At 44.8% G+C, this 27,765-nt stretch overlaps 2 protein-coding genes across 7 annotated transcripts in view; one reads left to right on the top strand and one right to left on the bottom strand.

Annotated features, from left to right (window-relative positions):
• LOC309644434 (beta-1,3-galactosyl-O-glycosyl-glycoprotein beta-1,6-N-acetylglucosaminyltransferase 7) overlaps positions 1–25,529 on the bottom strand; it is a 400,935-nt gene extending 375,406 nt beyond the window's left edge. The window contains exons 1-4 of one of the 5 annotated variants that reach the window (XM_082428163.1): positions 22,593–25,529; positions 16,618–22,124; positions 15,580–15,675; positions 7,996–12,203 (exon numbers count right to left, since the gene is read on the bottom strand). In XM_082428163.1, the coding sequence (XP_082284289.1) occupies positions 11,980–12,203; positions 15,580–15,675; positions 16,618–17,587 (1,290 nt within the window). In that variant the 5' untranslated portion in view covers positions 17,588–22,124; positions 22,593–25,529 and the 3' untranslated portion in view covers positions 7,996–11,979. Of the gene's footprint in view, positions 1–7,995; positions 12,204–15,579; positions 15,676–16,617; positions 22,125–22,592 lie in introns of those variants that run through there. The other 4 variants (XM_082428164.1, XM_082428165.1, XM_082428162.1 and 1 more) reach the window with 4 other exon arrangements.
• RTF2 (replication termination factor 2) overlaps positions 1–27,765 on the top strand; it is a 40,532-nt gene that overhangs the window by 7,718 nt on the left and 5,049 nt on the right. For both annotated transcript variants that reach the window (XM_082428176.1, XM_082428177.1), the window contains exon 5: positions 3,278–3,356. In XM_082428176.1, the coding sequence (XP_082284302.1) occupies positions 3,278–3,356 (79 nt within the window). The remainder of the gene's footprint in view (positions 1–3,277; positions 3,357–27,765) is intronic.

Genomic DNA, 27,765 nt, shown 5'->3' with positions numbered 1-27,765 from the left:
TAGCTGGTAGTCCATACTGTCATCTGGAATCTTCCATCTAACATATTACGTGTTGAAAGGAAATCATTTAGGCCTCTCTTAAAGTTTACCGTTTAGTGGTGATCCTGTGAGGTGATGGGTATGATAATGAGCTTGACTGTGAAGATCGTCTTACGATTTCTACATAGAGCAGATCATCAAGTTGTACACCTTCAATATATACAATTCCTGTTTGTCAATTATACCCAAATAAAGCTGAAAAAAGCCTTTCATTTCATGCCCAAATGAAAGGCTAAAGTTCACAAGAGAAATATTCTGGGGAATGAGATTCATGTACCTAACCTTGTCCTACTTGTGTGTGTGTGTGTGTACGTACACATTATTTTGAGGTGAAAGTCCTAACATTCACAATCTTTTTAAAGTGTATGTTTCAGTGGCGTTTAGTACATTCTCAGTGTTGTGCAACCATTACCTCCATCTAGTTCCGAAACATTTTCATCACCCCAAAGTAAAACCCCCTACCCATTAAGCAGTCCCTCCCCGTGCCCCCTCCCCCCAGCCCTTAGCAGCAAACAATCTGCTTTCTGTCCAGTGGGTTTACCTAGTCTGAATATTTCATATAAATAGAATCACACAATATGTGACCTTTTGTATCTGGCTTCCCACTTCTTTTTAAGAAAACCATGGTTCACCCCCAAAAGAGGAACTTAGCAGAAACAGACTCAACTCTGGCGTCTTGAGCAGGGGTTACCTCTAGCCTGTTGCTCCGATTGTGGCTTCCCCTAGTTTTTTCCCTTTCATTTGCTGGTTAATCTCTTCTCCTTTTTCTCTTCTCAGTTAATTGAGCTTTGCCTGTTTTGGCTTTGCCCGCTTGCTGTTAATAGGGCCTCCACACTAGAAAATTGATTTTGGGGTTAGTTTGTATATTTAATAACATTTGTATAATAAAGATTTAAGTGTATAGAAAAACAGAAATAGGTTATTGGTATAATAAAAACATTTAGCCTTTGTTTAAAGAAAAACCATTTCCTAAATCACTAATACTTAGTAAGCATTCATAAAGCAGGGGTTTTTTTTTAGTCCTAAACATTTAATGAATATTAGTACGATGTTATTAATTTGGTTTTTGTTAGAGCAATCTGCATCTGCTATAATCCCTGAGATTAAAAGTTTCTATGGAGAAATTGGAGAAAGTTTCTATGGTGAAAAGTTTGGAGAAAGTTTCTATGGTGGCATTTTTTAGAGGAACATAAGAAGTAAATGTGAGGGACTTCCCTGGTGGTCCAGTGGCTAAGACTCCACGCTCCCAATGCAGGGGGCCTGGGTTTGATCCCTGGTTGGGGAACTAGATCCCACATGCTGCACTGAAGACTTCGCATGCCGCAGTGAAGATCCCACATGCTGCGACTAAGACCCAGCACAGCCAAATAAATAAATAAATAAGTAAATTAAAAAGAAGTAAATTGTGAAAGTGCTTTTTGCACCTTTGCCGCATCCTAGCCTCCAGTGACAGCACTGTTAGCTGTTCGGTGTCTAACGCCTTCTACAGACCTCTGCAACACCAACACAGACAACACACTTCCCTGCACCTCTGCAAGAGAGATACAAATAGACACGTATGCTTCCCACTGGCACAGAATCATATTACCCATATTTTGTAACCTTATTTTTTTCTACTTCTCTGTCTAATTTAAACATTTTCTTGGCCATACATAACACTTATTCTTTTCCTTATTCCTTATTCTTTTTTTTTTTTTTTTTTAATTTATTTGGTTGCGTCAAGTCTTAGTTGCAGCAGGCGGGCTCCTTAGTTGCTACTCGCCGGCTCCTTAGTTGCAGCACGTGGGCTCTTAGTTGCAGCAGGCAGGGTCCTCAGTTGTGGCTCGCGGGCTCCCCAGCTGTGGCACGCAAACTCCTAGTTGCAGCATCATGTGGGATCCAGTTCCCGGACCAGGGGTCGAACCCGGGGCCCCTGCCTTGGGAGTATGGAGTCTTAACCACTGCGCCACCAGGGAAGTCCCACCTTATTCTTTTTAATAGCTGTATAAGAGTTCATATTTATTTAACCAGTCCTCTGTTGATGGGCATTTAGGTGGCTTCCTCTTCTTCCTTGCTGTACTGCACAGCTTCATAAATACATACTTGTGCGTGTGCACACTTGTGGGCATGATTCTGTAGGAGAAAGTCTGCAGAGTGATGCTTTACCTGATACTACTGCCAATTGTCCTCCTGAAATGTTGTACCGTGTTGTACCCACCCATCAACAAACGCGCCTGTTTCCTCAGGCAGTTTCCAACTGGATACCTTCAGACTCTTTCATTATTGCCTGATAGGTAAAACACTGTATGTCTTTGTTTGAAATGCATTTCTGTAATTAACAGCAGGGGTTAAGCATCTTTTATGTGTTTTGGCCATTTATATTTCTCTTGTCAACTGCATGTTAATGCCCTTTGCCCATTTTTCTATATTGTGTACTGTTGCTTTTAAAGACCTCTTTGAATATTCATAAACTCTGAACCTCATATGTGTTTAAAATATTATCTCCCTGAGTTCCTATTCTGTCTTTTGACTTTTTGTGGTGTTTTTTAAAAATGCCTCTATTTATTTTTATTGATAGAGTCTTTTTTCCAAAGGATTATTGCAAGGGGGTAGGAGTGGAACTTTGGCCTATGTTTGTGGTTTTAATTTCAACACACAAGTTTCTCCTCTCTCTGAAAAGTAGAGCTTTTCCTAAGTGACTAAGAAAACTTTCCTAAGCTGAAATGGCATAAATTGAAGAAGCAGTTACCCTTAAGACACATCTTGCTAGCAGATGCACAAAATAAATAGGGATAAAGCACAGATGGTCATGGGCACAGTTCAAAGCTATGGCAGCTTGACACTGAGATCTTGAGTGTAGTTCCTCTAGAAGGAGCTTGGGGTGCAAGCTACCTGTACAACAGCGCGCTGCAAAACAAATGCTGAATGCCAGTTTTTAGTTTTTGCCATTTTTCATAGAAGCAGAAATCCACTTTGGATTTCTTTCCGTTAGCGAAAATAGGTACAATGTAGGTCTTTCGTAAAAATGAAGTGGCGTAAAGCAAACTTTCAGAAAGCGGGGGGTGTGTGTGTGTGTGTTTTAAGTACTTTATTTATTTAGGACACACTGATGTTTTTTTTTCAATGGAATTAAATATAACCATTTTTTTCTTAGTGGTTCTTGGCCTTTGTGTAAACAGAACAAATGTTAATTGATAACATGGGTAATAATTTTTAAATTGTTATTTAAATCATTCTCCCTGTTGGATTATTTCTCCAGGTTTTGTTTCCTGCGGGGCTGTGGTTGCGTGTTTTCTGAACGAGCCCTGAAAGAGATAAAAACAGAAGTTTGTCACACGGTGAGTTGTTGACATGCATCATTTGTTCCTTCCCAGTAGCTGAAGAAATCAGATGGTTTGGGGTCCCCCCTCCATGTGTCATTTCAGCATCTTTCAATTCTTTCTGAAACATGGATCTAATTAGTTGCTTCTCTGCTTAAAACCTTTCTACTCCTGTCCTTGCCGGAAGTAGAGACTCAGACCGCCTCTTGTGACGTGTCCCTGCCCGCCTCTCCTCTCCTGTGCCATCGTCCACCGTGACCTGCCAGCGGGAGGGGTCCTGCTCGCCGAACCTTAGTTCCAGAGCCATTGCTTCCTGTGTGAACCTTGTCGCTCAGTCTCCTTCCCTGCTCCCTGGGCACCTTATTATCCCACTGATCTCACCACAGTGTAATTGCTAGTTAGGTGGTGCTTTCCCTGCTGGACCATGAGGGTTTCTTCTTCTAACTCTTTTTTTTTTTTTTTTAAGACTTTATTTTTTTTTTGAGCAGCTTTAGGTGCACAGCAAAATTAAGAGGAAAGTAAGGGGTTTCCCCTCTACCCTCACACGTGCCTCCCCCATTATCAGCATCCCCCCAAGAGCGGTGTACTCGTTCCAGGTAGTGAGCCTACGTTGACACCCCATCATCACCCACATCCCCTTTCCATTAGGGTTCACTCGTGGGGCTGTACATTCTGTGGGCTTGGACAAGTGTATAATGACGTGTATCCATCATTATAGCCTCACGTGTTGTATCTTCGCTGCCCTCGTGATCCACTGTGCTCTGCCTGTGAGTGTTTGAGAGCGAGGCAAAGCTCGTCCACCTCTTCACCCCGCCGGCCTTGTTCTCCCCGGGGCAGGTCGCACGTCCTCAGTAGACGCCCCCGGCGGTGAGCAAACCCATCACGTGAGGGCGCACCTGCCCAGCTCACGTGAGGGAGGTGCGGAGGACTTCGCCCTCACGGGGTTGCTGCTGCAGCCCACGACATCTGTGTCTGGGTGTTCTGCCGGTCTGTGGAGAGCCTGGCATTTACTTTAATGTCATGGACACCGGTGACTCCTGGCTGCACTTTCACCCACATTAATTCTGCTTGGATTTCCTTAGGCGTCCGGTACTGTTTATCCCTGTTGTGAATTATTCTTTGATCCAGTAGCTATCATGGAACCGCTGTCATGGGCCAGCCCCGTCCTAGGCATGTGGGGTGGCGTACATTGTAGATAAGATTGATCCAGTCCCTGCCTTCATGGAACCCGCATTCCAGGTGGAGAGAGAGACACTCAGGTAACCGAGCAAGGCAGGACCGATTGTGACAGCTGCCAGGAAGGAAACGCAGTGGGTGAGGTACCGGAGGGAGAGAGGCCTCCTCAGTGGTGGTCAGCAGAGGCGCCTCTGGAGGTTTGAGCTAAGACCTGAGGGTCAGCAGGAGCCAGCCAAGCAAGGTCTGAGCCAAAGCTCAGAAGTGACGGAGGACTTCGCAAGTTGCAGGAACAGGAAGTGCGGTGGAGGGTGGGGACGGGAGAGAAGTAGATGAGGTCGAGGGTCAGGCGGGGGCCACCTTCTGTAAGGCCCATGTGGCCGCGCTGGGGCTTGTGGGTTTTACCCTAAGACCGGTGGGAAGCTGGGGGCAGCTTTCGGCCAGGCCGGATGTACTTTAGTTTCAGAATGATTTCTCTGTAAAGAAGTCAGACGTGGAGGAGGATACGCTCAAATGTGATTCCATTTATTTGAGACTCAAAGACAGACAAAAGGTGATTGGTAGTGAAGAAGTCAGGGAGGGGCGTGGAGTTGTTTCCAGTTTGGGGTGATTACGGATCAAGCCATCATAGAATTTGGAATCTGTCTCATGAAGCTTTTGCCAAAAACAGAGAAATTCAAAGAATGCATTCAGGAATTGATTCATGTCATTTATTGTCCAGTATTTATTATGTCTCCTGTGTTCAAGACGATGTTACAGGTGTTCCCAGGGAGGATAGGACGTGAAGGAATCAGTCCCTGTGCTCAAGGAGACTGCAGTCGTGCAGGAATCAGGTTACATGAAAAATCATATTCTGCTTTGTTTTTTGAGGCCAGTTGCCAAGTGGATGTAAGGATGTTACTGGAGTTGAAGGGCCAGAGAACTTTCTGGCTGTGCTGGTGAGAAATGGCTTTATGGGAGGAGACATTTGTTCTGGGCCTTGAAGGCAGAGCATGTTCTCACGGGTCAGGCTTTCCCAGAGAGTGGGACACGGCTGCTGGCGTAGGTGAGCTGGTGTGAGGGGTCCACAGACAGGACCCCAGACGTCCCTGTGAGACATGGCGCAGCAGGACGGTAGCTCCCATTCTGGCACACCTTCTGCCCGTGTGCCTGCCTGCCTTACGGAGAAAGTCTCCATTTGGTCCTGGAATAGTTTTAATGCATCTCACTGAGCTCCCAAGAGAGAGCGCACCTTAACGCTCAGAGCTTTGGCAGGCAGGGCCTCGAGAGACTTGTTTGTGTTCTCTGCAGTTTTTTTTTTTTTTTTTCTCTGCAGTTTTATGCTTTCTTTACATTTATGGCAAGGGGTACTATTTCTTTACATATGGTATGAATATAAAGTCAACATTTAAGGTAAATTTAAGTAAAAACAATGGGTAGATTTAAAGAAAAATATTAAGATACTGACGGTACCTTAGGCAGGGGAACGCCTGAAGTTTGAGAGACGCCCTTGTTAGTGATGGTGGGTGCGCTGTGGGCAGAGGGAGTGCGTGGGAGAGGAGAGCAGCCGTCACACTCAGGGGAGGAAGTGCCGGGCAGCCTGTGAAGGTGGGGCCTCAAGGTGTAGTCCTGCCCCAGCCGCTCAGGAGCAGGGAGAGGCCAGAGATGTGAGTCAGACTGGTGGCGGAAACTCTGAGTGCCAGGCAGAGGAGCAGCTCCGGGGGCGTGCAGCACACGGCCCCTGATGCCTTTGCAGCAGCAGAGTGCCTTGGGAGCAGCGGTGTGTAGGTCTGTGCAGTATGGGCAGAGGGAAAAGACTAAACAAGAGCAAGAATCTGACAGCAGGTGAGGAAAAGGAGCCTGAGAGAGAAGTCTCGTGACGGAGGGGGAGCTCAGCTGGCCTGGGCTTCCTGCGAGCAGGAAAGGAACCTCGCTCGCATTTGCTCTGTGTCCAAGTGCGTGTGTGTTTTCACAAATAGTGCGTGAGGCGTTGTCTGAGTGTTAGACACATTCGCAGGTACACTCAGGAAGTTTACTTGAAAGAATATAAATATGAGAAGGTGGGAAGTGAAGCTGAAATTTATTAAAGCAGCCAAATGTCCTGGATCAGTGGTTCCCAACCCAGGCTGCACTGCAGAATCACCACAGTGGTTTGCTAAGTTCCCACTCCCCACCTCAGACCCCACGTGAGAATCTTCAGGGTTAATGTGGAGCCCGCGTGGAGTTCCACTTTTATATAAGCTCCCAGAATAATTCTAAGGGGCAGGCAGGTTTGGGGGACTCAGGGATCGAAAGCAGTCAGGCTTCTTTCCCCGACCCACAGGGATAACTGTCTCTTAGATTGGTATGCAGTTGTCCTCTTCATTGGCTGACCTCAGACATCCATAACCATCTTGACAGACTTGCAGCAGAATAGGAGTGTCTGCTCACAGCTCTGCAGAGAAGTTGATTTTATTTCATGGAAATGCAACATTACAAGGGAACTCTGAAATCATTTTGTTGGTGTCTGGGAACAAAGTGCTAGTAAACTTCTGAAAGTCTACGTAGAGCACTTCAAGGGAAAGGAAGGAAGTAGGAGGAAAGGGGAAGCAACTGCATCAGGATTGCACAAGAAGCCGAGACCAGATAAGGACCGGACCCCGGCTCCTCCGGTCTCCTAACGGGGGCTGCCAGGGCTGTTGAGACCACCCGCCGTCAAGACAGGACCCCGGCTGGAATCCAGGAACACCTCAGGGACAAAATTCTCTTAAACATAAATCTGTTGTCAGAAGAGTAATATTTTACTCTTTTCACTTGTATAATCGCCTTAAAAATTGCCTTTGCATACGTAGCTAGATTGAATACTCTGCGTATTAGTTTGCTAGGGCTGCCATAACAAGGTACCACAAACTGGGTGACGTCACAGAAATTTATTTTCTTACAGTTCTGGAGGCTAGAAGTCTGCAGTCGCAATGTTGGCTGGGTTGGTTCTTGCTGAGGGCAGTGAGGGGAGGATCTGTTCCAGAGCTGTCTCCCTGAGTTGTCGATGGCCGCTTCTCCCTGTGTCTGTTCATATGGTCTTCCCTCTGTGGAGTTTGTCCCCGTGTCCAAATTTCCCCTTTTTATAAGGACACCAGTCGGGTTGGATTAGGGCCCACGCTAGTGACTGCACCTTAACTAATTGCATCTGCAGAAGGTGACATTCTAACATACTGGGGATTAGGACCTCAACATTTGCCGGAGGGGGGGAAGCATAATTCCACTGATAACACTATACAATGTAGAAAATCAGAGCATGGGACAGTCAGCCAGTGGCACACTTGAGTGGGAGTCATTCATTCGGGCACTCACACGACCGACATTGAGAGCCTGATACATACCAGTTTCGGTTCACACACCAGCACCGGCTGGCTTGGGAGCATAAACCACTTCACGTCTCTGGGCTTCAGATTTTAGTATGTAAAACAAAGGAATTGTAGTAAAGTCTTGGACGCTTTCCTTTTAGACCCAAATGCCAAACAATGACTTTTTTTTTTTAATTAATTAATTTATTTTTGGCTATGTTGGGTCTTCGTTTCTGTGCGAGGGCTTTCTCTAGTTGCGGCAAGCGGGGGCCACTCTTCATCGCGGTGCGCGGGCCTCTCACTATCGCGGCCTCTCTTGTTGCGGAGCACGGGCTCCAGATGCGCAGGCTCAGTAGTTGTGGCTCACGGGCCTAGTTGCTCCGCGGCATGTGGGATCTTCCCAGACCAGGGCTCGAACCCGTGTCCCCTGCATTAGCAGGCAGATTCTCAACCACTGCGCCACCAGGGAAGCCCCACAATGACATTTTTAAATGAAGAGAAAAAATCAAATGACAAATTCGTATACTGTCGTTAGGAATCAAGCTCATAGTTCTAATTTCAAGTCTCTAAAGTTTAGTGATACTAAGTATATCAGTCAAGGTTGGCTACATCCTGTAACAAACAGCCCCCCAATTCCAGTGGCTAATACGGTGAGAGCTCCTGGTTAGGCAGCTTTCTTTTAAGGGAAACTCAAGGACTCAGGCTTCTTCTGTCCTGTAGGTCTGACCTCCTCTGGTGTTTAGAGTATTCTCCGTTCGGTTGGCTGATGGGGACAGAGAAGGAAGCATCTAGCTTAGGAGGTTTTTATGGGCCAGGCCTACTTAATGCTTCTGCTCACATTCCATTGGCCAGAACTCAGTCACGTGACCACAGCTACATGCAGGAGCCTGGGGATTGTAGTCCAGCTGGACGCCCAGGAAGAAGAGGTGAACAGGAGCCACTTCTGCCAAACTAGCAAAAGGAAGAGTGTTGGCGCAGTTTCAGGAGCTGTAGTGCATCGTGAAAATGTGAACGATGGAAGATAAGGCCACAGTGTCAAAGTGTAAAGCAAATATTTTCATGTTTTAGGTAATGTCTGAAATTTAGAGGAACCAGCATCATAAGAACAGTGTCAGGGACTTCCCTGACGGTCTAGTGGTTAAGACTCCACGCTTCCACTGCAAGGGGCACGGGTTCAATCCCTGGTCAGGGAACTAAGATCCTGCATGCTGCGCGGCATGGCCAAAGAAAAAAAAAAAAAAGGAAGACACCTTCCCTTGGAAACAGAAAGGCATAAACAAGTAAACAAACACGATAGAATGTGATATTTAAAAAAAAAAAACGAATAGTGTCAGGAGCCTCCGTGATACCAAGGGTGTGCACATTCTCTGCTTCTCCCTGTGTAGTTCCATCGACTTCTGGCTTTTCAGGTCACTAGAAGAGACTCCAGGGTTTGAAGTAGCTCTGGTTCTGTGTCTAAAACACATGGTGTGCACCCTTGATTTCAGTAAACAGAGTCCAGAGAGACGTAGTTGCTAGGTTTCTTTGTTTTCACTGTCACAAAGCACTAGCCGAAAAATTAGTTGTATTCCCCACTGTCTTCTTCCCTTCTTGTAATAAGAAGAAGCACACTGGAGTAATCACAGGTTGCAAAATAAATGATGTGTTGTTACTGAAAACATGGTCCATGGTCCTGCGAATATTGACACCGCCTGGGGTTTTTTTTAATTTTTGTTTTTTAAGAAATGCAGGCTCCCAGGCCCCTCCCCAGACCTGCAGAATCAGAAACCGAATTTTAACAAGAGCCCCAGGGCATTTGTACGCACAGTAAAGCTTGAGAAGCTGATCTGGGTGTTAGAGGTGTGGGCAGCAGTATTTGACTTGCTAGCCTTCTGGCTTCATTTATTTAGGCTTTGTGACGGGTGAGTGTGGTGGGATGTTTTAAGGTCAGAAGTGAAACAAAAATTTACACTCGTATACCTTTTTTTTGTTTGTTTGTTTTGAGTACTTATCATGGAGGGGGTGGAGTGGAAAGGGGAGAAAATAGGTTAAGGAAGGGGGTCTCTTCAAAAGCGGTTGGCAAATTCTGCTTTTCGGGCCCAGCCTCCTTCAGGCTTTTCCTTTCTACTGTCTTTATGGTCTTTGTGAATATTAAGCCTCAAGAAATCATATACAGCACAGACAGCCGTAAACTTCTACATGAAAGAAAAATACAATAGAAAAATTGAACAGTAGACTTGCATGTTAGCAAGAAGGTTCTGTTCCCCAGAAAGTTAGAGAAATCATCTCAAGATCCCTGTTAACCTCAAGATTGCCTTTAAGTTGCAGTCTGTAGCAATGTATTTCAGACATGCTTTACATATGATTTAATTTTGTTCTTTTACTTTATGAGTGAGTACAGTCAGAGGCTGAGTCAGGGTAGAGAGAGCAGCGGCTTCGTGCTGGTTCTGATGCCCACGGAGGCTGCTGCTTTACCTTGGCGTCCCTGGCCTGTCCCCTGACGCTGCACTGAAACCCAGCTTGTGCTTCCCTGAACCTCATGCTGCTTCATTCCACCGTGCCTTTAAGTTATTTTATTATTTTTATTTTATCTCACTGTTACTGAAAGGATTCATTGAGGTGACTTCTTCCATTATAATGTTTGAGCCCTCTGAGGGCGGGTATGTGTTTGAATTTGGGTTCTATGAGTTGACGTTGAAATGAGATGAAGGAAGGCTCATCTTTTAAGTAACTTGAAAAGATTTAAGCTTCTCTTTTATTTTTTATTTTATTTAATTTAAAAAATGTAATGGGGTATGCACTTACTTGCAAATGAGTTGTGATGAAACGTAAGGGACATGATTGTGGTGAACCTGAGCTTTCGGAACAGCCAGTGGGAACATGGCCGTGAGCTGTGTGTCTGCCCGTGAGCGGGGAGGCTGCCCCGAGCTGTCTGGGGCTCTCACGCCCTCCTCTGGCGGTCTTAACCCTCTGCTGTGTGTTCTCCCTGGGATTACGTATCTTTGGGGAAGAAATGTTTGTTTAAACAGAGATTTTAATATGCCGTGGTTAGCTCGGGTTTGATTTGTGGGCTGTGCTTTCAGAGCCTCTTTTCCTTCTATGTAGTTTTCGTGCTTTTCAAGGGCTATTTTCATTGAGTGGATTTCATTTCATTTCTCTGTTTGGGAAGCGTCAGTTCACTGAGGGGTTATACTTCGCCCTTGAATTATACATTTATTTCTTTAGTGTCCTCTCCTGTGGTTCCTGCTTTTCCTTTATTTTAGTTGTTTTAAGTTGTGCTATTTAATAGTTGTATATTTCCAGCCTTGTATGACGCCGTGAGCTCTTTTTTAGAAAGAGAGTATATTAAAAGTCCTCGACAGAACAGCAAAGATTTGTGGACTTTTGGCAGACCTGAATCTGTGTGTAGAGAGAATTCAGACCATTCATGCCTTTGACCTGTGCTGTTCTGTATGGTAATCAGCAGCCACATGTGACTATTTAGATTTCAGTTAATTAAAATTTTAAAAGTTAAGGTTCACTTAATCAGCCACTGCAGCCACGTTTCAGATGCCCAGCTCTCCCCGTGGTTGTCTGGTATCAGACTGTGCAGACATAGACCACTGCGTCATCACAGCTGCACGGCTGCAGGGACCTAGGGCGGCCTTTGTAGGAAGTTGTGTTTCAACTCCAGAATTTTATTTTACCCAAAGGAAATAGACTCTTCCATGTTTTCCTAGGATTTCCAGAACAAAGTTACATTGTTCCCAGCCAAAGAGGACTGTTAGAGACAAGCATATTTTCTCCCATTTTCTGTGGGAGTTTGTTCTTTTTTAGAATCTCATCCACAGTGGTATATCTTTAAGACAAGATATGTTCTTATTCTAACCTGAGCCTGGATCTCAGTCTTTGGGGGAGTTTGATTTTCAGCAGCTGTTACTTGAGGCAGTCGAGCCTCCAGGTCACTTACCCAGTCACCAGTGGGACTTGGAGTTATTTTTTCTCTTGTGATTTCTTTCTCAAAGCCGTAGAAGTGGCCTATAATCAATAGCAGAGTCTTGTTGGTAGCACGTTTCTAAACTCATTTCAGAACTAACGTGTGTCAAGGAATTATTTTCCCATTCTTTTTGGTTGAATGTTCTCTGATTTCAAGTCAGGGAAACAGAATTATACCAGTAAGAAAGCAAACATTCTCTATAACTTCCAGCTCAGCGGTTCAATTTCATATTAAAATGACTCTCCCGTTGGAAATGCCAGTGTGGTTCCACAGGGACCTCCGCCTGCCCTAGAACTTTAAGTCTGTGCCACCGCTCCAAGCACGAGACCACAAGAGGCTCGGTCGAGTCAAATTGGTTGGCAAACAAAGAAGGTGATTGAATGATCCAGGGCAAGTCTCCTGGTCCATACACACAGGCGTCCTGGACATAGCGGCCTGCAAAGGGAACACAGAAACTTAGCTGCCTTTGTTTCCTCGTCAGTTTACATCCACGTGGAAAAGTGACACACTTCTAAGGTCATCTGTAAGGCCTCTCTGCTTCATGCCAGTTCAGATTAAACGGGGTTTCCATGATTGCTTTGACAGGGGCTTTTATGTTGAATTTTGAATTCATGATGGAAGGGAAGCTTTCACTCGTTTGGTTAGTGCCTTCTGAAATGTTTAATGGCTACTTCAGGTGAATACTGTAGAATTTTAGCTAGTCATGAGCACGCGGGAGAAGTAACAGCCATCATTTGCCAGATAGCACCTAAATTCTGATAGCTGCTGTTTTAAGTGCCATGAGCTTTTCAAGTATTTTCCTCGGTTGTGGGTAGTTCGTAAGAGTTGTGTTGGTTTTAAGAAGTCATTGCTTCAGCCTTCTAATGGTTTTGCAGAGTGAGTTTGATATAAATAGAAGTAATTAAAATTGGAATTCTAGTTCAAATCCAGTACTGATTGGACTCCTTCGAGGTGAACTCAGTAGCGTGTTTTATGGGTCTAACACTGTGCTTGACTCTTCCTACTCTATTTTAGTCCTCCCACCAACAGTGGGAGGTGGTTTCTGTCATCACCTTCGGTTTGCAGAGGCAGGAGTGCTTAGTTTGCGTGTAAGGGGAATTTCTGTTCATTTTGGAGACCTTGCTCTTTTCTCTGCTCAGCGCTGCCATGCTCTCTCCCCCCTGCTGATGCTGTAATCCTACTTCCAGAAACCTGTCTTAAGGAAATATTATTTAAAAGGGTTGGAACTGCATGCACAGAAATGTCCAGTGTTGTCTGTAAGACTGAAAAAAATCAAAAGGGATCTTTTCCCTGCTAAGCGTGCATTCGTGTAGTGAAGGGCCTAGAACTGGCCCATGGTGAGCATTGTATACGTGAAAGCTGTTATCATGATCAGAATCTTTTTAACTGATAGACTCTTGGTGCAGTGTCACAGAATCTCAGTAGTATTACATTTAACCAGTTGAAAGTGTAAATATGAAGATAGCATGAAAAGCTTAGGACATAGTGAAAGAGGAATCAACTGCATCTTGATCGTAACTGCATACTCTATAGTTTATGTACGTATGAACTGGAAGGGAACACAAATAAATGGGACTTTGTCAGAATTGCGTTAATGCTGTCTTGGTGATTAAAAATAAACAAACTCTTTGTTGCTGATAGTAATGGGATGGCTCTGCAGTGTGTGCAGAGCTGGGCCATATGCTCCCCCAGTGGCGTGGCATCAGGCAGCCGCAGCTGGTTTGAGACCCAGCTCTGCCACTGCCTGTGCCACGTCCTGTGACTCTGGGAGTGACCTCACTTCTCTGAGTCTGGGGTCCCTTGTCTGTAAAGTGTGCGTGATGATAGTTTCTACCTGCAGATCGCTGTGAGCATCGACGGCAGGCCCAGAGCCGGGTTCCAGAAGGGTTTACCACAGACCCTACAACAGTGCTTGGCCTAAGTCGGGACTGACTGAATGCTGGCTGGGGTTGGCCCTGTACTGCTTTGCTAGTAGAACCATTTGCACAGTGAAGCTAGTGATGGCAAGAACTTTCTGAAGTGTTTACTTGTAGGGAATAATGATTCTTGTTAAGACTCGCAGTGACTAGGTTTTTTTGCAAACATTATTAAAATACTCAGATTTTGCTACTCTAAGAATTTGGAATCATTACTTTATCATTGACAGCCACAACCCTTCGTGACATCTTATATACCATTGGTGAATCACTTTTTCAGGAAGAATCGGAGCCTCTCCTTTTCTGAGCATTTATCCGCCTGTCCTGTCAACCCGTGTGTAATGACAGTGAGCCACTTACTGTCTGAAGAAAGGCCAAGGTTGTTTGTTAGCCTGTCGCTTAACTGTCACCTTCTTTCTATGTGACTATCCCCCTAGCTGAATCATATCTACTTTTTAAAAAATACTAGAAAATTATTCCAGTCCTTCTGACCTGGTACCCGTCAGGAGGATGGCTGTACACGTGGCAGCGGGAATTGTTTGTCTTTGAACTGTTCTGGTATTAGATTTTCCATTTTTTGTTTGTCCACAACCTGTTTCTTTTAGGTCAGTCTTTAAATCAGCTTGGAAACTGGGCGAACCTAGTTTATTTTGCATTATCTGATATACTGTATTCAGACCCAAGGACTGTACCCAGATGCCTTGTGAAAATAGGTTATGTATCTCTGCAGTAGCTCCTGAGGTGGTTAGGGAGCTGCTTGTAGACAGACAGCGCAGGGCCCAGGTATCCCTGGGGAACTCGTGCTCTGCCGGAGCCGCCTTCACGCACGGCTTTGCTCCAGTCTTCCCGCGTCCTCTGTCCGCCACCAGCTGTGGCCCCAGAGACGTCAAGCACGCCCTGTTTTCCTTCCCCGGAGTACACCAAAGGACTTGCCATCTTTCTACTGGACTCGTCTGTATCATGCTGTGAATTGTGTCTCATCCACCGTTTCCTCCCTGAGACTGTCTGCTCAGCCTGGGGGTTCAGGGGTGTGGAGAGCCAGCCCCAGAGAGGAGGCACGGATAACTTCCCGGGAGCCAAGTTCTAGCTCTTCGACTCTGGAGGTGTTTCCCCCGAACCGACGCGCCTGAGAGCCGCTCTGCAGCCAGCTAGTTCTCCTCCAGACTCCACAGAACAGAGACGTGGTCTCCTCCACCCCAGATCTGGCTATCGTGTACTGCCCTGGCCACTAAAACCTATGGCACACAAGACAAAGGGGCAAAAGAATTCACTGTCCCTCAGGGAGAAGCTCCTGAGGGCAAAGCAAAGAGACCTTTTTTCAGCAAGAACTGTGTAAGAAGTATGGGGGGCAGCTGGCTGACCCCACCGAGGAGCATATACCTGTGCTATTCAGACGTCTGTTCTCGTAAAGAGACCCAGGGAGACAGAGAGCTCATTTTAAATGAATGTTAGGAGCAGGTGGGAAAAGCCAGATAGCGCATGTGTTTTTATCTGAAAACTTTAAAAGTTGCAGCCCTGTTGTGTGTTCACTTTGTGAAAATTTATCAGCTCAGATACTTAGAATTTGTCTACTTCTCTGTCTGGATATTATAATTAAAAGAAAAGTTTTTAAAAAATTGACACCGTGCTAGTTGGATCATCACTAATTCTTCCAGATTGCAGTAAACATGACCGTCAGTCTTCTCCCACCGTTTTCGAGGCAGCAGTTGTACAGTTTTTATAAAATTTGAAGGCGTTTTGTGGCTTGGGTTTTGTTTTTGTTTTTGTTTTGGCCACGCTGCACGGCTTGCAGGATCTCAGTTCCCAGACCAGGTATTGGACCCGGGCCCCAGCAGTGAAAGCCCAGAATCCTAACCACTAGGCCACCAGGGAACCCCCTTGGGTTTTGTTTTTACCTTTGCAGCCATCATGAACAGTTCCCTCCTTGTTTTTCCATTTAATGGCTCGAACATTTCCTTCCCAGCCAGTGTTTGGGGTGGAACCTGGAGCATCTAAGGGAAAAGACATGCAGGCATACAGTGAGCAGATGAAGGGAAAGCCCAGCCTCATTCAGAATGCATGTTCTCATGTGATGAAAGGCTAATGCTTCTGGGGGCAGGGTGTGTGTGCTGCACCGGTGGTAGTATCAGGGTGGAGCGAGGTCCCGTATTGCATCTTTGTGCTTAGATTTCACTTTTCATCCCTTCCTCCATCCCTAGTAACTCACCTAGTATTGACAGCATGTTATGTTGGGTCTCTTTGGATCGCGTTTTCTCCGCAACAGCTCTCTGGGGGTGATTTGAAAGGATTTTCAGTGGATATGAGAGGTTTTAAAAAGCTCCTAACCCATTTCTGCTGGATTTCATTGTTTGCACTGTCGCCTGGACTGACTGATTCGCTTAGCTGTTCAAGCTTGAAGCCACATTCGCAATAAGAGCCAATCAGCTTTATAGAAAGAGCAAATAGGCCCACTTAAAGGAGGGCATCAGATTTCCCTCTACCTCTAAGAAAACCTATCTGAAGTATCATGTTAGCCACAAACAAAATTGCTAGTTTTAATATTTTCCATTCTTAACAAGCCCCTAGCACGATACCTGGCACTAGTAGGTATCCAGCAGTATCTAATAAGTGAAGGAAGAAAGGAAGAACTTTCCAAAGATCTGTGCTCAGAATTTTCAGAAGGCTCTATTTGAGGAGACGCGCAATGCTGGCGCTTGCTTCTGGAGAGGGGGCAAAAGCAGCCAGCCTGATTTGGGAACCTGGCGCTCTGTCCGCAAACCTCAGATCCCTGAAAGCGAAGACCCTCCTGGACTACCCAAGTGGACGGTCTTACGGAATGTAGAGCTGTTTACCAAGCCACAGAGCTGAAATAGAAAGAATCTTCAGTTAAGGATACACTTCTCCTGTTGTTGCCTCTGGCCTGAACAGACACTGTTTTGCTGGATTGTTCTTACCTTTCAGTCGGTTCAGAGTTACCCAGTAATGTCGCTCTGGGCCGTGGATGTCTTTAGACCACCGAAGCATGTCTTTTGCGCGGGTGTCTGTTAGTACAAACTCTACAAACTTCCTTGTTAGTACATAGTAAGCACTTCCAAAATAAATTGTTAAGTTATGGGGTGGTTCATCTTTGAATCCTTCATTTGGAGATACATAGATATCTTCTTCAGGGGTGAATTCGGGATGGCTTTGACTTGTCTTAGATTTAATGTTTGGTGGCTGGATTACCCCAGGAGTGATATTTTTATCATTCCATTTGCTTCTGATGTAGTGTATGATTTCCTTGTTAGTTTTGATTGGAAAATCCTGTCCACAAAGATTAATGACATAGTTCCATTGAAATTTGGAATGGACTAGATCTTTCATACAATTAATATCTGCCTGTAGTCTCCTAAAGCCACTGTAAGCCATTTTCTCTCTCGTTGATGAAATAAAAATATTTTCAAAACAATTAACCAGGGATTGCACAGCAGTCTTATACTTCTTGGGGGCCTTTTCATCAACATGAATACAGTAAACATTTTGAGGCACATAAATAGCTCTGAGAAGCTGCACAAACATAGCCAGCTCCTTATGAATAGTTATAATATATGCCAAAGGGAAGGTGCCCTCTTCTGCAGACAGGGGTCTGGTTATGAAATGCAACTCCTGGGATATCCTGGAACAATTTCCTGGTCTGTGTAAATGAGCACGTATTTCAGATCCATGAGGGTTTTTACAGAATTTTGCAATTTGGGGAGCCACCTCTTTCCCTTCAAACAAAGCCGAACACAGTTCATCTGGATGAAAGCCACATTCCACTACTGCTGGGTAGGTGGGTTCCTCCCCTGGTTCCTCAGGAGTTGGATTCCTTAAATAAAGAAAAATGAAGATGCAAATGGCTACGCACACGAGAAGACCTGGCTTTGTGGCTCGCAGCTGGCTCATGTTTTGAGCTCCAGTCGCCTTCTTATTACCATGGTTTGAAATGTTTTCCTCTAAGCTTCCTAAAAGAACAACAGGCAGAATTGAGGGTGTTGTTAACTCTATTCCCCCCCGCCCCCGCTAACTCTATTGGCGTACACGTATTTAAAGTGTATAATTTGATCAGTTTTTATATATGTGTATACTCATGAAACTGTCACCACAGTCATGATAACAATCATTTCTTTTACCCCCAAAAGTTTTCTTGGGCCCCTTTTACTCCATCCTCCTTCCACCATTGTCTCTGGGCAATCACTCGTATGCTCTTGTCACTGTAGACTAGTTGGCGTATTCTACAGTTTTATATAAGCAAAGTTATACGTATGTACTTTTTGCCTGGATTTTTTTCACTTAGGATAATGAGTTTAAGATTTCATCCACGTCACTGCATTTATCACCATTTTTCCCTTTTTATTGCTGAGCAGTATTCCATCAAATGGACGAGCCGCAATCTGTCTATCTGTTCATCTGTTGAAGGACACTGAAGTTGCTTCTAGTTTTAGGATATTACAAGATGCTGTAAGCATTTGTGCACAAGTCTTTGTGCAGACCTATGTTTTTGTGTCTCTGGGGTAAATAAGAGTGAAATGGCTGGCTTGCATACAGGTGTATGTTTAACTTCTTAAGAAATCGCCAGGTTTTTTTCCAAAGCGGGTGTGCCGTTTTACATTCCCACCAGCAGTGTACGAGCGCTCCATTTACTGTACATCCTCACCAGCACTGGGTATGGTCAATTTAAAAAACTTTAACCAGTCTAATAGGTGCGTAGTGGTAATTCATTGTGGTCTAACTTTGCATTTCCCCGATGACTAATGGTGTTGACTGTATTTTCACGTGTTATTGCCCTTACCTTGGCAGATAAAAATCTCAAATATTTATTTCGGACATAGATACTGCCCTGTTCTGCATTATTCAGAATTTATCTTATGCTATTATTCTGTATCGTGTTATGAGAATATATCTTTCCAATAAAGAAAACAACAAATCAAGAGAAATTTTGTGATCACATAATTCAGCTTGTTGAAATGAGTTTATGAATTGTTTTTAGAGAAGGCTTCAGTGATTAAAAACAAGATATCTTTATCTAATAAAATTATTTGATAATAATTTAGTTTCCTCTCTTGAACTCTACAGAGATTCATGAATAAGTATTTTAATTAATTAATTGTTATTGGCATGCAAAGACCATCCTTCGGAATTTAGGGAAGAAAATTGATCAGGTAAAATACCTATATTGTTAGTAGTTTTTTCCCTTGTTTATGAATTTTGTCTCTAGGTTTCCGTAAAAAGTCATATCATTGCTTGTTCCTACTTCCTATTTTTTTTTAAATATTTGTTTTATTTTTGGCTGTGTCGGGTCTTAGGTGTGGCACGAGGGCTCCAGAGTGCGTGGGCTCTGTAGTTGTGGCGCATGGGCTCTCTGTTGTAGCCTGTGGGCTCAGTAGTTGCAGCGTGCAGGCTTAGTTGCCCCACAGCGTGTGGGATCTTAGTTCCCCGACCAGGGATCAAACTCACGTCGCCTGCATTGGAATGTGGATTCTTAACCCCTGGACCACCAGGGAAGTCCCCCTACTTCCTGTTTTTAAAAACCCATTTACTTTTGACCAGTGTTTATCTCAGATTTGACATTAGTCCCTTACCTTTCCACATCATTATTGCAAATGCCATTTGGATTAAGCATTAACAAGGCAGCATTCTGAGTTATCCTGTGTTCTTAAACTGTGAGCCCATAAAAACTGTAAATGCTGATTGTGGATTTTAAAAATGTATTTATTTTCATTGTATAGTTTCTTTTTACCCATCATGCTTCAAAAATAAAACAACCACTGCCCAAATATGTCAGGTTACGTTTTACTCTGGTTCAGTAAATGTTGATTGCCTCAAGCATAAAACGTTATGGCATAATTTTACAGACATTTTTATAAATTACATAATACCTTTTATAAGCACAGTCATCATTATAATTAACACATTTCATATCTGGTCTCTAAAGTAGACACAACATGTATCATAAAAACAAATTCAGTTGGACGGAAATACCTTCTTGAAATGAAAATAAGCTTTTAACTGCTTCTCTGTTAAGAATTTTGGTGAAAGGTAAAACATGTACCATAGTTTGTTACATTTTCTCCTGTGTTTAGCTTTTGCATGGGAAGGGGGTTTGGGGGTTTTTTTTGGTTTGTTGTCTTGGTTGTTGTTTTTAAGCTTATGATCAAAGTGTAAAATATGCTGGTCTCATCACAGAAATGTTAGCCCCACTTCACTGACAGACTAAACCCCAGGCAGAGCCCAGGGGATTGGGTATTTTCAGTGTTTTATGATAATTAAGTGAAGACACGTCCCATGTGTAGTCCGTTGTCCTTCAGGGCAATACGTTGGCTAAATGCTTTCCCTCCCTTATTTGTAGAGAGACAGGCACAGGAGCTTGGTCACGGTTAATCTGCTGCCTTTCTGCCTCGTGTTCTGTTAGTGCAGCGCTCACAGTTGCCCAGTTAAATCTTCCTTTTGGCTCAGGTTCACTTTGAAATTTAGAAATCGGTGTGGCTAGAATGCCATGTTGTGGGAAGGGTCACCAGCTTTATTTTTGTTGTTTCAGTACAAGCTTTTCCAGGTAGTCAGGACAGCCTTGTAATGAAGCCTTTGGAGACTCCGCTGCTGCTGAATTTACATAGTTCTTGCTGTGGCTTTAACCTGCATCTGGTGGATAATGTGAAAATTCCCACAGGAATCAGCTCTTTAGGGCCTGGCAGTTTTTCCTTTTTAAATCCTGATGAGCATCGTTTTCAGCTTTGCAGACATTCCTGGTTCCTGGTGATTTGTTGTTGTTGTTTTGTTTCTATGATGTGAAATCAGCTTTTGTAGTCATAATGAAACTGTAATTGTTAAACATGTGCCTTTTTATCACTAAATTAATTTCCAAGAAATGTAAGTGATATTTTCCAAGTGAGAGGAACATGCAGCCCATTAAAAAAAAAGTGCAGTCTTACTGATTATTGAGCAATTTTTTTTCCTCCACAAAAAGTTTAAATATTTATTTATTTTAAAGACTTTAGAAAGAGTGGCAGTTATCATTATATATCATGGAGCAGATACAAAAGTTCTTTGTTCAGACCAGACCCATTATTTTACCATTCCAGTGTTCTATTTCCTCATGTACTACTGAAATCACAAATGATCTCTAAAATTATTATTTTGTGTGTGTGAGAGAACATTTTAAGGCTTTTTTCATATAGTGTCATTCCTTAAGTGATCTTTCCTGGGCCTTAGATATTTTGATGATCTTTTAGTTCCTCGTATCTGCAGCCTTTGGTGCGTAGCATCATTAAAATATGTAGAGTGTACAGTAGGATTAAATAGCTTCCAGACAGTGAATCATGTTTTGAAGATTACACGTTCAGTTGACTGAGGACATATGACACCTAAGGGATTTTGTAGAATATCTTTCAGTAGCAGTAATTACCAAAGTTACGGTTAAGGATGGTGTTAAAATTTTTTCCTTTTTGTGGTACTGGAAATCACAAATGATCTCCAGCTATAGTTCTCAGAATGGAATTATTTTACCTTTTATTTATGTTTTTGTCCAAGCATAAAATATTTCCAAAGAGTTGTTTCAAAATACATTACTATCCTAATTACGAGAGCCGGCGAGCATATTTTCCTTCTTCTTTTCTGCCTTCTTTATCTGTCTGTAGTGCCCCTCTCCCACCGCCCCTACTGCAGGCCTTAACAGCCAAGAACAGAAGTCAGCAATATGGGTCTGGTACTATGTGTTGCCACTAGAACACTTAAGAGCAGTCATTTTGAATTTGTTATGACGGGATTTAATTTGTTATATAGGCTTTTCAGGGGGAGTTGGCAACATCCTGGATAAATTAATTATTTTGCTGAATCTTTTATACTTTGTGGGTTTTTTGTTTTTTTTTAATTTGGTTGCACCGGGTCTTAGTTGCGGCAGGCAGGCTCCTTAGTTGTGGCTCACCGGCTCCTTAGTTATGGCATGTGAACTCTTAGCTGCGGCATGCATGTGGGATCTAGTTCCCTGACCAGGGATCGAACCCCGGCCCCCTGCACTGGGAGCGCAGAGTCTTAACCACTGCGCCACCAGGGAAGTCCCTTGTGTTTTTTTTTTTAAAGGTAATTCCTGTTAGTAAATAGAAAGTGGGCATCTTTAAAGGTGAACTTGTAATATTTTGCCATATATTCTATAGACTATTACTGTTTTAGAGTATTAACATTCGCTTAACCAGATTAAACAATTCAGTCTTTATTTTCTGGACGGCAGATGGGGGTGTATGACAGTACCTGCCTCATGAGGACAGCGGGCTAGGGGAGTGGGGCAGATGGCTGAGTGTTTCCCGCTGAGCCTGGCCCGGGGCGGTGCTCCGTGCTTGAGCGGGGTGGGGCTACCTCCAGTCCCCTGGAGCAGTGAGACCCTCAGACCGTGAATGTTGGTTCTCTCTCCGGTTACTACTGCATGTTTGTCCTAAAGAAGTCACTGTAGCTGCAGCAATGAAAATTTTGTGTGTTATTTTTGTCATCTCTGGGCTCAGAATGATGTCCAAAGCACCCTACAAGTTAACAGTTTTTTCTTGAACTATTTGAGCTTTATCACAGTAGTTAGACTAATTTTGAATTCAGACCGTCAAAGTTGTCCAGTAAAATAGATGTCTTAATCACAACATGCTTATTCCTAAAATGTGTATACATTTCTTCAGCCACTTTGATGTGAAGGGGAAAACTACATTTTAGGATATCCATTTAAAACAGTCACAACAAAAACAACGTTTTTATTAGAGGACTGTTTTTTGAGAGGAAAAGATGCCTGCTACTTGTGCATTTTAAAATATTACTGATATTCCAATAGTTCTATTTTAAAACCATGGAGGAGGCACAGTAAAACATATTTTAGTTATAAGACCTGCTCAGTCTGTGCCATTCATGATCTCTGCATAGTTAACGAAGCACTTACCTAGAGAGGCTCGCATATGGGGTAGAGGTCCTGGCCGTGTCCGCGCCCAGCCTGGCTTTTTTTTTTTTCCTTCAGTTGCTTCTCTTGCTGTGGCTCCGGCTGAAATCACATGAACAGAGTTGCTTGGCAGGTTTTGTTACCCTTTCATCCCTGGAGGATTTTATTCTTGTTGATCCTGACGCATGGGTTGGAAAATAGAACCTGCGTATTTCTTAGGGGCTGGTCCCCTGCCTTACAAAACAAACAGCAGGAAACACCCAGCCCAGGTGAAGGGCAGCGCAGGGTAATTGTTGGATTCTGAAAGCTGGATGAAATCCTGGCAGTCCTGGGTCAAATTCTTTAAGTGTTTTTAAAAGTAGGAGGCCAAGTTTGGTTATCGGACACTTTTTCATTAAAGGGATGAATAAAAGTCATTTAAAAATCTCATTTGATTCCTAAGTAGCATTCGGAGTGCTTCAGCGTGGCTCTCCAGAGGCCTGACTTCAGGGAGGCAGGTGCGCCCTGCCGTGCCCCGTCCTCCCGCGGCCGTCTGTGCACGGTTAGTAACGACTCCCTTTCCTTATTCTCCTCCGATGGATACTTTTCCTCCTAACATCCTTCCTTTTCTGGTTTAAAAGGTCCTCCCGCTCGCTGGACCTCTCTTTAGGTTTACCCCAGATGTGTCTGTTGGGAATAGTGAAGCCAAGAGACGTGAATCGCACCCCGCAGAGACTGTCACCCGCTCAGGTGTCCAGACACCTGAGCTCTTTATTTAGTCAGCCGAGTTCAGCTTTTCTTCCCCTGCTGCGGTGACTCGAGATACCTGTTGCTCTTTTGCAGAACAGATGTTGCCGTTGCCCTAGAAAGATTTCTTAACGAGGCGGGTAGAACCTAGTCTCTTTAATCTGAAGGGGATGCAGCCTTGCTGCACGTGTGACATGTATGCCTTTTATATAAAAACAGATCCATGCAGCCTTTTAGTGGGGAGACCCTGTATATGTCTGCGTGGAGTTGTTCACATTCTGTGAGTTGAGAGACTACTTTTATCAGACGAGAGTCAGGAAAGGAAAGGCCACCCTGCCAGCTGGTGAAGTGTGGCTCCAACTCTGCCCCCAGGCCCGAGGGCTTGTTTTAAATTGTCCTGTGAGTGCTGCTGAACTGGCCCGGCAGGCCCGTCCCTAGGGGAAGAGGACTGGCGCTGGATTTCACCTGGACCTCACATGCTTAACCTGGACAAAAGCAGTGGAAGAACCTGAGAAAATGATGCGGAGAGTTGCCTGCGTGCAGCTTTATACTCCCATAGCTCTAAGGGACACACACAGTAAAACCAACCATGCTGAACGGAGTGTTGTAATGAATGGACAAAAACACAGGCTTAATGTATCGGCTTCTTTTTTTTTTTTAATTTATTTATTTTATTTATTTATTTTTGGCTGCATTGGGTCTTCGTTGCTGCACGCGGGCTTTCTCTAGTTTCGGTGAGCGGGGGCTACTCTTCGTTACGGTGCGCAGGCCTCTCATTGCGGTGGCTTCTCTTGTTGTGGAGCACGGGCTCTAGGCATGCGGGCTTCACTAGTTGTGGCGCACGGGCTCAGTCGCTCCACGGCATGTGGGATCTTGCTGGACCAGGGCTCAGACCTGTGTCCCCTGCACTGGCATGCGGATTCTTAACCACTGCGCCACCAGGGAAGCCCTGTATTAGCTCCTTATACTGATGTGATTCAACTAAAATTTTTGAAAGATGAAAATCCTAATAAATAAAACAGATATAGAGCGTAGACATGTAAATTACAAAAGAGGCGCTGTGAATACAGTGGTGTGTTTTATGTTTCTTAATCAAAGCCAAAAAGGAGCTGTCTTCTTCTGCTTTTTAGATTAGCATAAGTTTTTTTTCCCTTCCTTTAAGTGGTATGATGGGCATTCTCACATGTTGTAAGGAGTGTAAAGTTCATGTGACCTTCTAGGAGAGCTATTTGGCTTTAAAATTTCACTCCCTTTCATCCTGGTTTGAAATATTTCTTGAGGTCATGTTCTCATTCCTTCATTCAGCAATTATTTACTGAGCATCCACTGTGTGCAGGACCCTGGGCTTAAGACTCAGCTACAGCCATGAAAGATAAAGACAAAACCTTCCCATTTGGACATTACAGAGTGACAGAGGGAAGCCCTATTTTAAAAGTCAATACACACATACAGGCATACATTCATTTATCATAAGCCATGAATGCAGGAAACAGGGTTCTGTGATAGAGAACAACCAAGTCTCAGAAGTGGAATTTGGGGGTCAAAGATACATGTAATCAGTTGTTCATCACAATTATTATTTGTAAGAACAAAGATTGAGAAACCACTGTTCCATTTGTCTGTGATATAAATATACAGATATAGTAGCATATTACTCTTAATTCTGTTTCCTTCAACACTTTCCTACTGGCCTTTTTTTTCAATATTTAAGAAAAATTAACATCCAGAGGTCATGTGAATATACAACTTCTAGTCTGCTTTTCCTTTTAACCTATAATGAGCATATTCTGTGTTGTCGAAAACTCTAAAATAACTATATACTCTTCCTTTTTAGGAATGTATTATGATTTATTTAGCCATTTCCCCCCTTTTTTGGACATCTGAGGTACAAGTAATAAAAGGAAGCAAAACTGAAAATAAATATGTGATTTCACCTGTACGGGAACAGTACACACAGAAAAATGGGAAATACGGGTGTTTTCTACTTTGTGTACCTGTTACTTTTATAAGCAAAGAGAGGGTCAGTCCCTTTGGGCCGCTGTGCCTTTGCAGCAGCCCCCATCCCTTTCTAAAGCCCCCCCGCCCTTTAGTCCACGGAGGAGAGCCCCTGTCTGGCAGCTGACATGGTGGCAGAAACCTGCTTCCTGCCCTGGTTTTACTCGCCTCCAGGGACGGGCCGCTCCACGCAGGGCCCTGGGTTCCAGCGGAAGCCTGGTGAGGGGCCCACAGCTGGAGGGAGGGCCACGTGCTGCCGTCCCCAGGGGCTGCCCGCTCAGGTCCAGGCAGTTGAGGCCTTGAGGGGGGGTGGGTTTGGTATTAGTGGATTTTTTGAATTTTGGAGACAAAGAGCAAGATATCTCAAGTTTTAATGTGCAAGGTTCCCGGCTCAGTGTTGTTATTAGCAGCTGATTCAACTCTAGGACTACAACTCGGGTACAAGACAGGGCCCACCGTCACACGCAGACAACTAAACAGTCGTGTGCAGGGAGGGAGGCTGCGGACCGCTGGCACGATCGGTCAGACCCGGGCAGCAAGAGTGGTGGAAAGAGGCGCAGAAAGCCCGCGGGGGAGGAGGACGAGGGCTGTGACGGAGCCGGGCAGCAGATGCGCTGAGGAGGGTTACTGACGCCAGAGCCCCAGCCCCAAGCCCCACCGGGCCTTATCTACCACAGTTCTGTTCCTGCAGATTCTTTTTCCTTCTCTCTCCAAGGAGGACAGCCCCCAGGGGAAGGCTCTGCCCCAGTCTCCCACAGCCCGGGGCTTCCCAGGCGGCCTTCCCCTGCAGAGGGGCCGTTCCCCTCCCCTGGCCTCCCGGCATCTCTGTCCTCCAGAGGCAGCCCTGGCCAGACGCCGTACCAGACGCCCCCTCTCTGTGCACAGAGCTCCTCTCTGTGGCACCAACCTCGGGCTTTGTGGGTCTTTACCACCTTAGAAAAGGAGCCGACTTTGACCTAGAGCTGTGGGTTTTGGACACAGAGCCCCAGTAAGTAACCCAGCTAAGGCAGCGGCCAAGGAGAGTCAGCAGACGGTGGCTGGCTCCTCTGTGTGTTAGGAGGTGCTGGGAAAGCGGTGTCAACTTTCAAGAAAAAGAGCAGTTGCGTGGCTTTTCTTGTGCTGAGAATGTTTTCTGTCAGAGAGATTCTGGGCGTGGACTCGGCATACGGCCGTCCTCACGGCCCAGGTTTGTCCAGTGACCCAGCAGGGCTGTGTAGCCCTCAGATGGTAACGGGCAGGGACCCAGGCAGAGTCTAGAGGAATCCGCGTGAGGCTTCCTTACGCTTTCTGCCTTCCACGAGGGGGCACGACTCCCAGCGAGGAAAATGCAGCAGCGCGTACTGTCATCCCTCCCTGTCGGTTGGGGGGCTGGGGGGATTGGCCCAGGACTCTCGCATATACTGAAATCCGCAGATGCTCAAGCCCCTTATATAAAATGGTGTAACGTTTGCATATAACCGACACCCATCTTCCCTTTTACTTTAAGTCATCTTCAGATTACTTATAATACCTAATATAATGTAAATGCTATGGAAATAGTTGTAAATACAGTGTAAATGTTACGTAAATAGTTGCTGGTCTATGTAAATAGTTGCCGCGCCCTACAGTGGTACGTGGCAACTATTTATATAGTATTCAAGTGTTGCTTTTTAGAACTTTCTGGAAAATTTTTTCTTCCCAAATATTTTCTGTCTGAAGTTGGTTGAATCCATGGATGAGGAACTCAGGTTATGCGATGCTTCTGCCTAGGGAAGCTAGTTAGAGACACAATGCTGAGGGCCGGAACTTGGGAGCTCCATCTGTGTTAGGAAAATGCAAAACTGGTGATGGTTGAGCATTCAGTGCCCAGCTCTGGACTCCATTCCCTACGGCGTTACCCTTAATTCTTGCCCCAACCCGATCATGCTGGGAGTTCAGTTTATCCCCATTTAACAGATGCGGTAACTGAGGCCGAGGTCTAGGCAGAGGGACTCTGGGGAACCCACAGGAAGAGGGAAACAAACCCCGAAATGGATGCTGGCCCAAACACTGTCCTCAGCAGGGCTGGCTCCCCAGGGAGCAATTGAAAATGCAGCACCCCTGTGGGCATGACAGTGGGCAGCTGCAGCCCAGGAAAGGGCTGAAATGCAGGCCGTGCCTCCGGCATGGTCCTTCCCCTCTCCTGCTGGGATTTAGCCCATTTACCCTAATTGGCCAACTTCCTAAACTCTAGAACGGTGGTTCTCAAAGCCTGGTTCCCCCACAGGCAGCATCTGCATGACCTGAGAAAACATTAGAAATGCAAATTAGCGGGTCCCACCCTAGAACTCCTGAATCAGAAATTGGCGGTGGGTCTCAGGGATCCCCCAGGAGATCCTGATGGAAGGTCAAGGTTGCAAACCTCTGTCTGGAATGTGAGATCCCCCAGCCTCTCGCTTTTAGCCTTGGCTCAGCTGTGTGTGAGTGTCACAGGCTC

The sequence above is a fragment of the Balaenoptera physalus genome (assembly GCF_965194825.1).
Source record: "Balaenoptera physalus genome assembly, chromosome: 16".
Taxonomy (NCBI): domain Eukaryota; kingdom Metazoa; phylum Chordata; class Mammalia; order Artiodactyla; family Balaenopteridae; genus Balaenoptera; species Balaenoptera physalus.
This window is presented reverse-complemented; position numbering and strand designations above follow the sequence as displayed.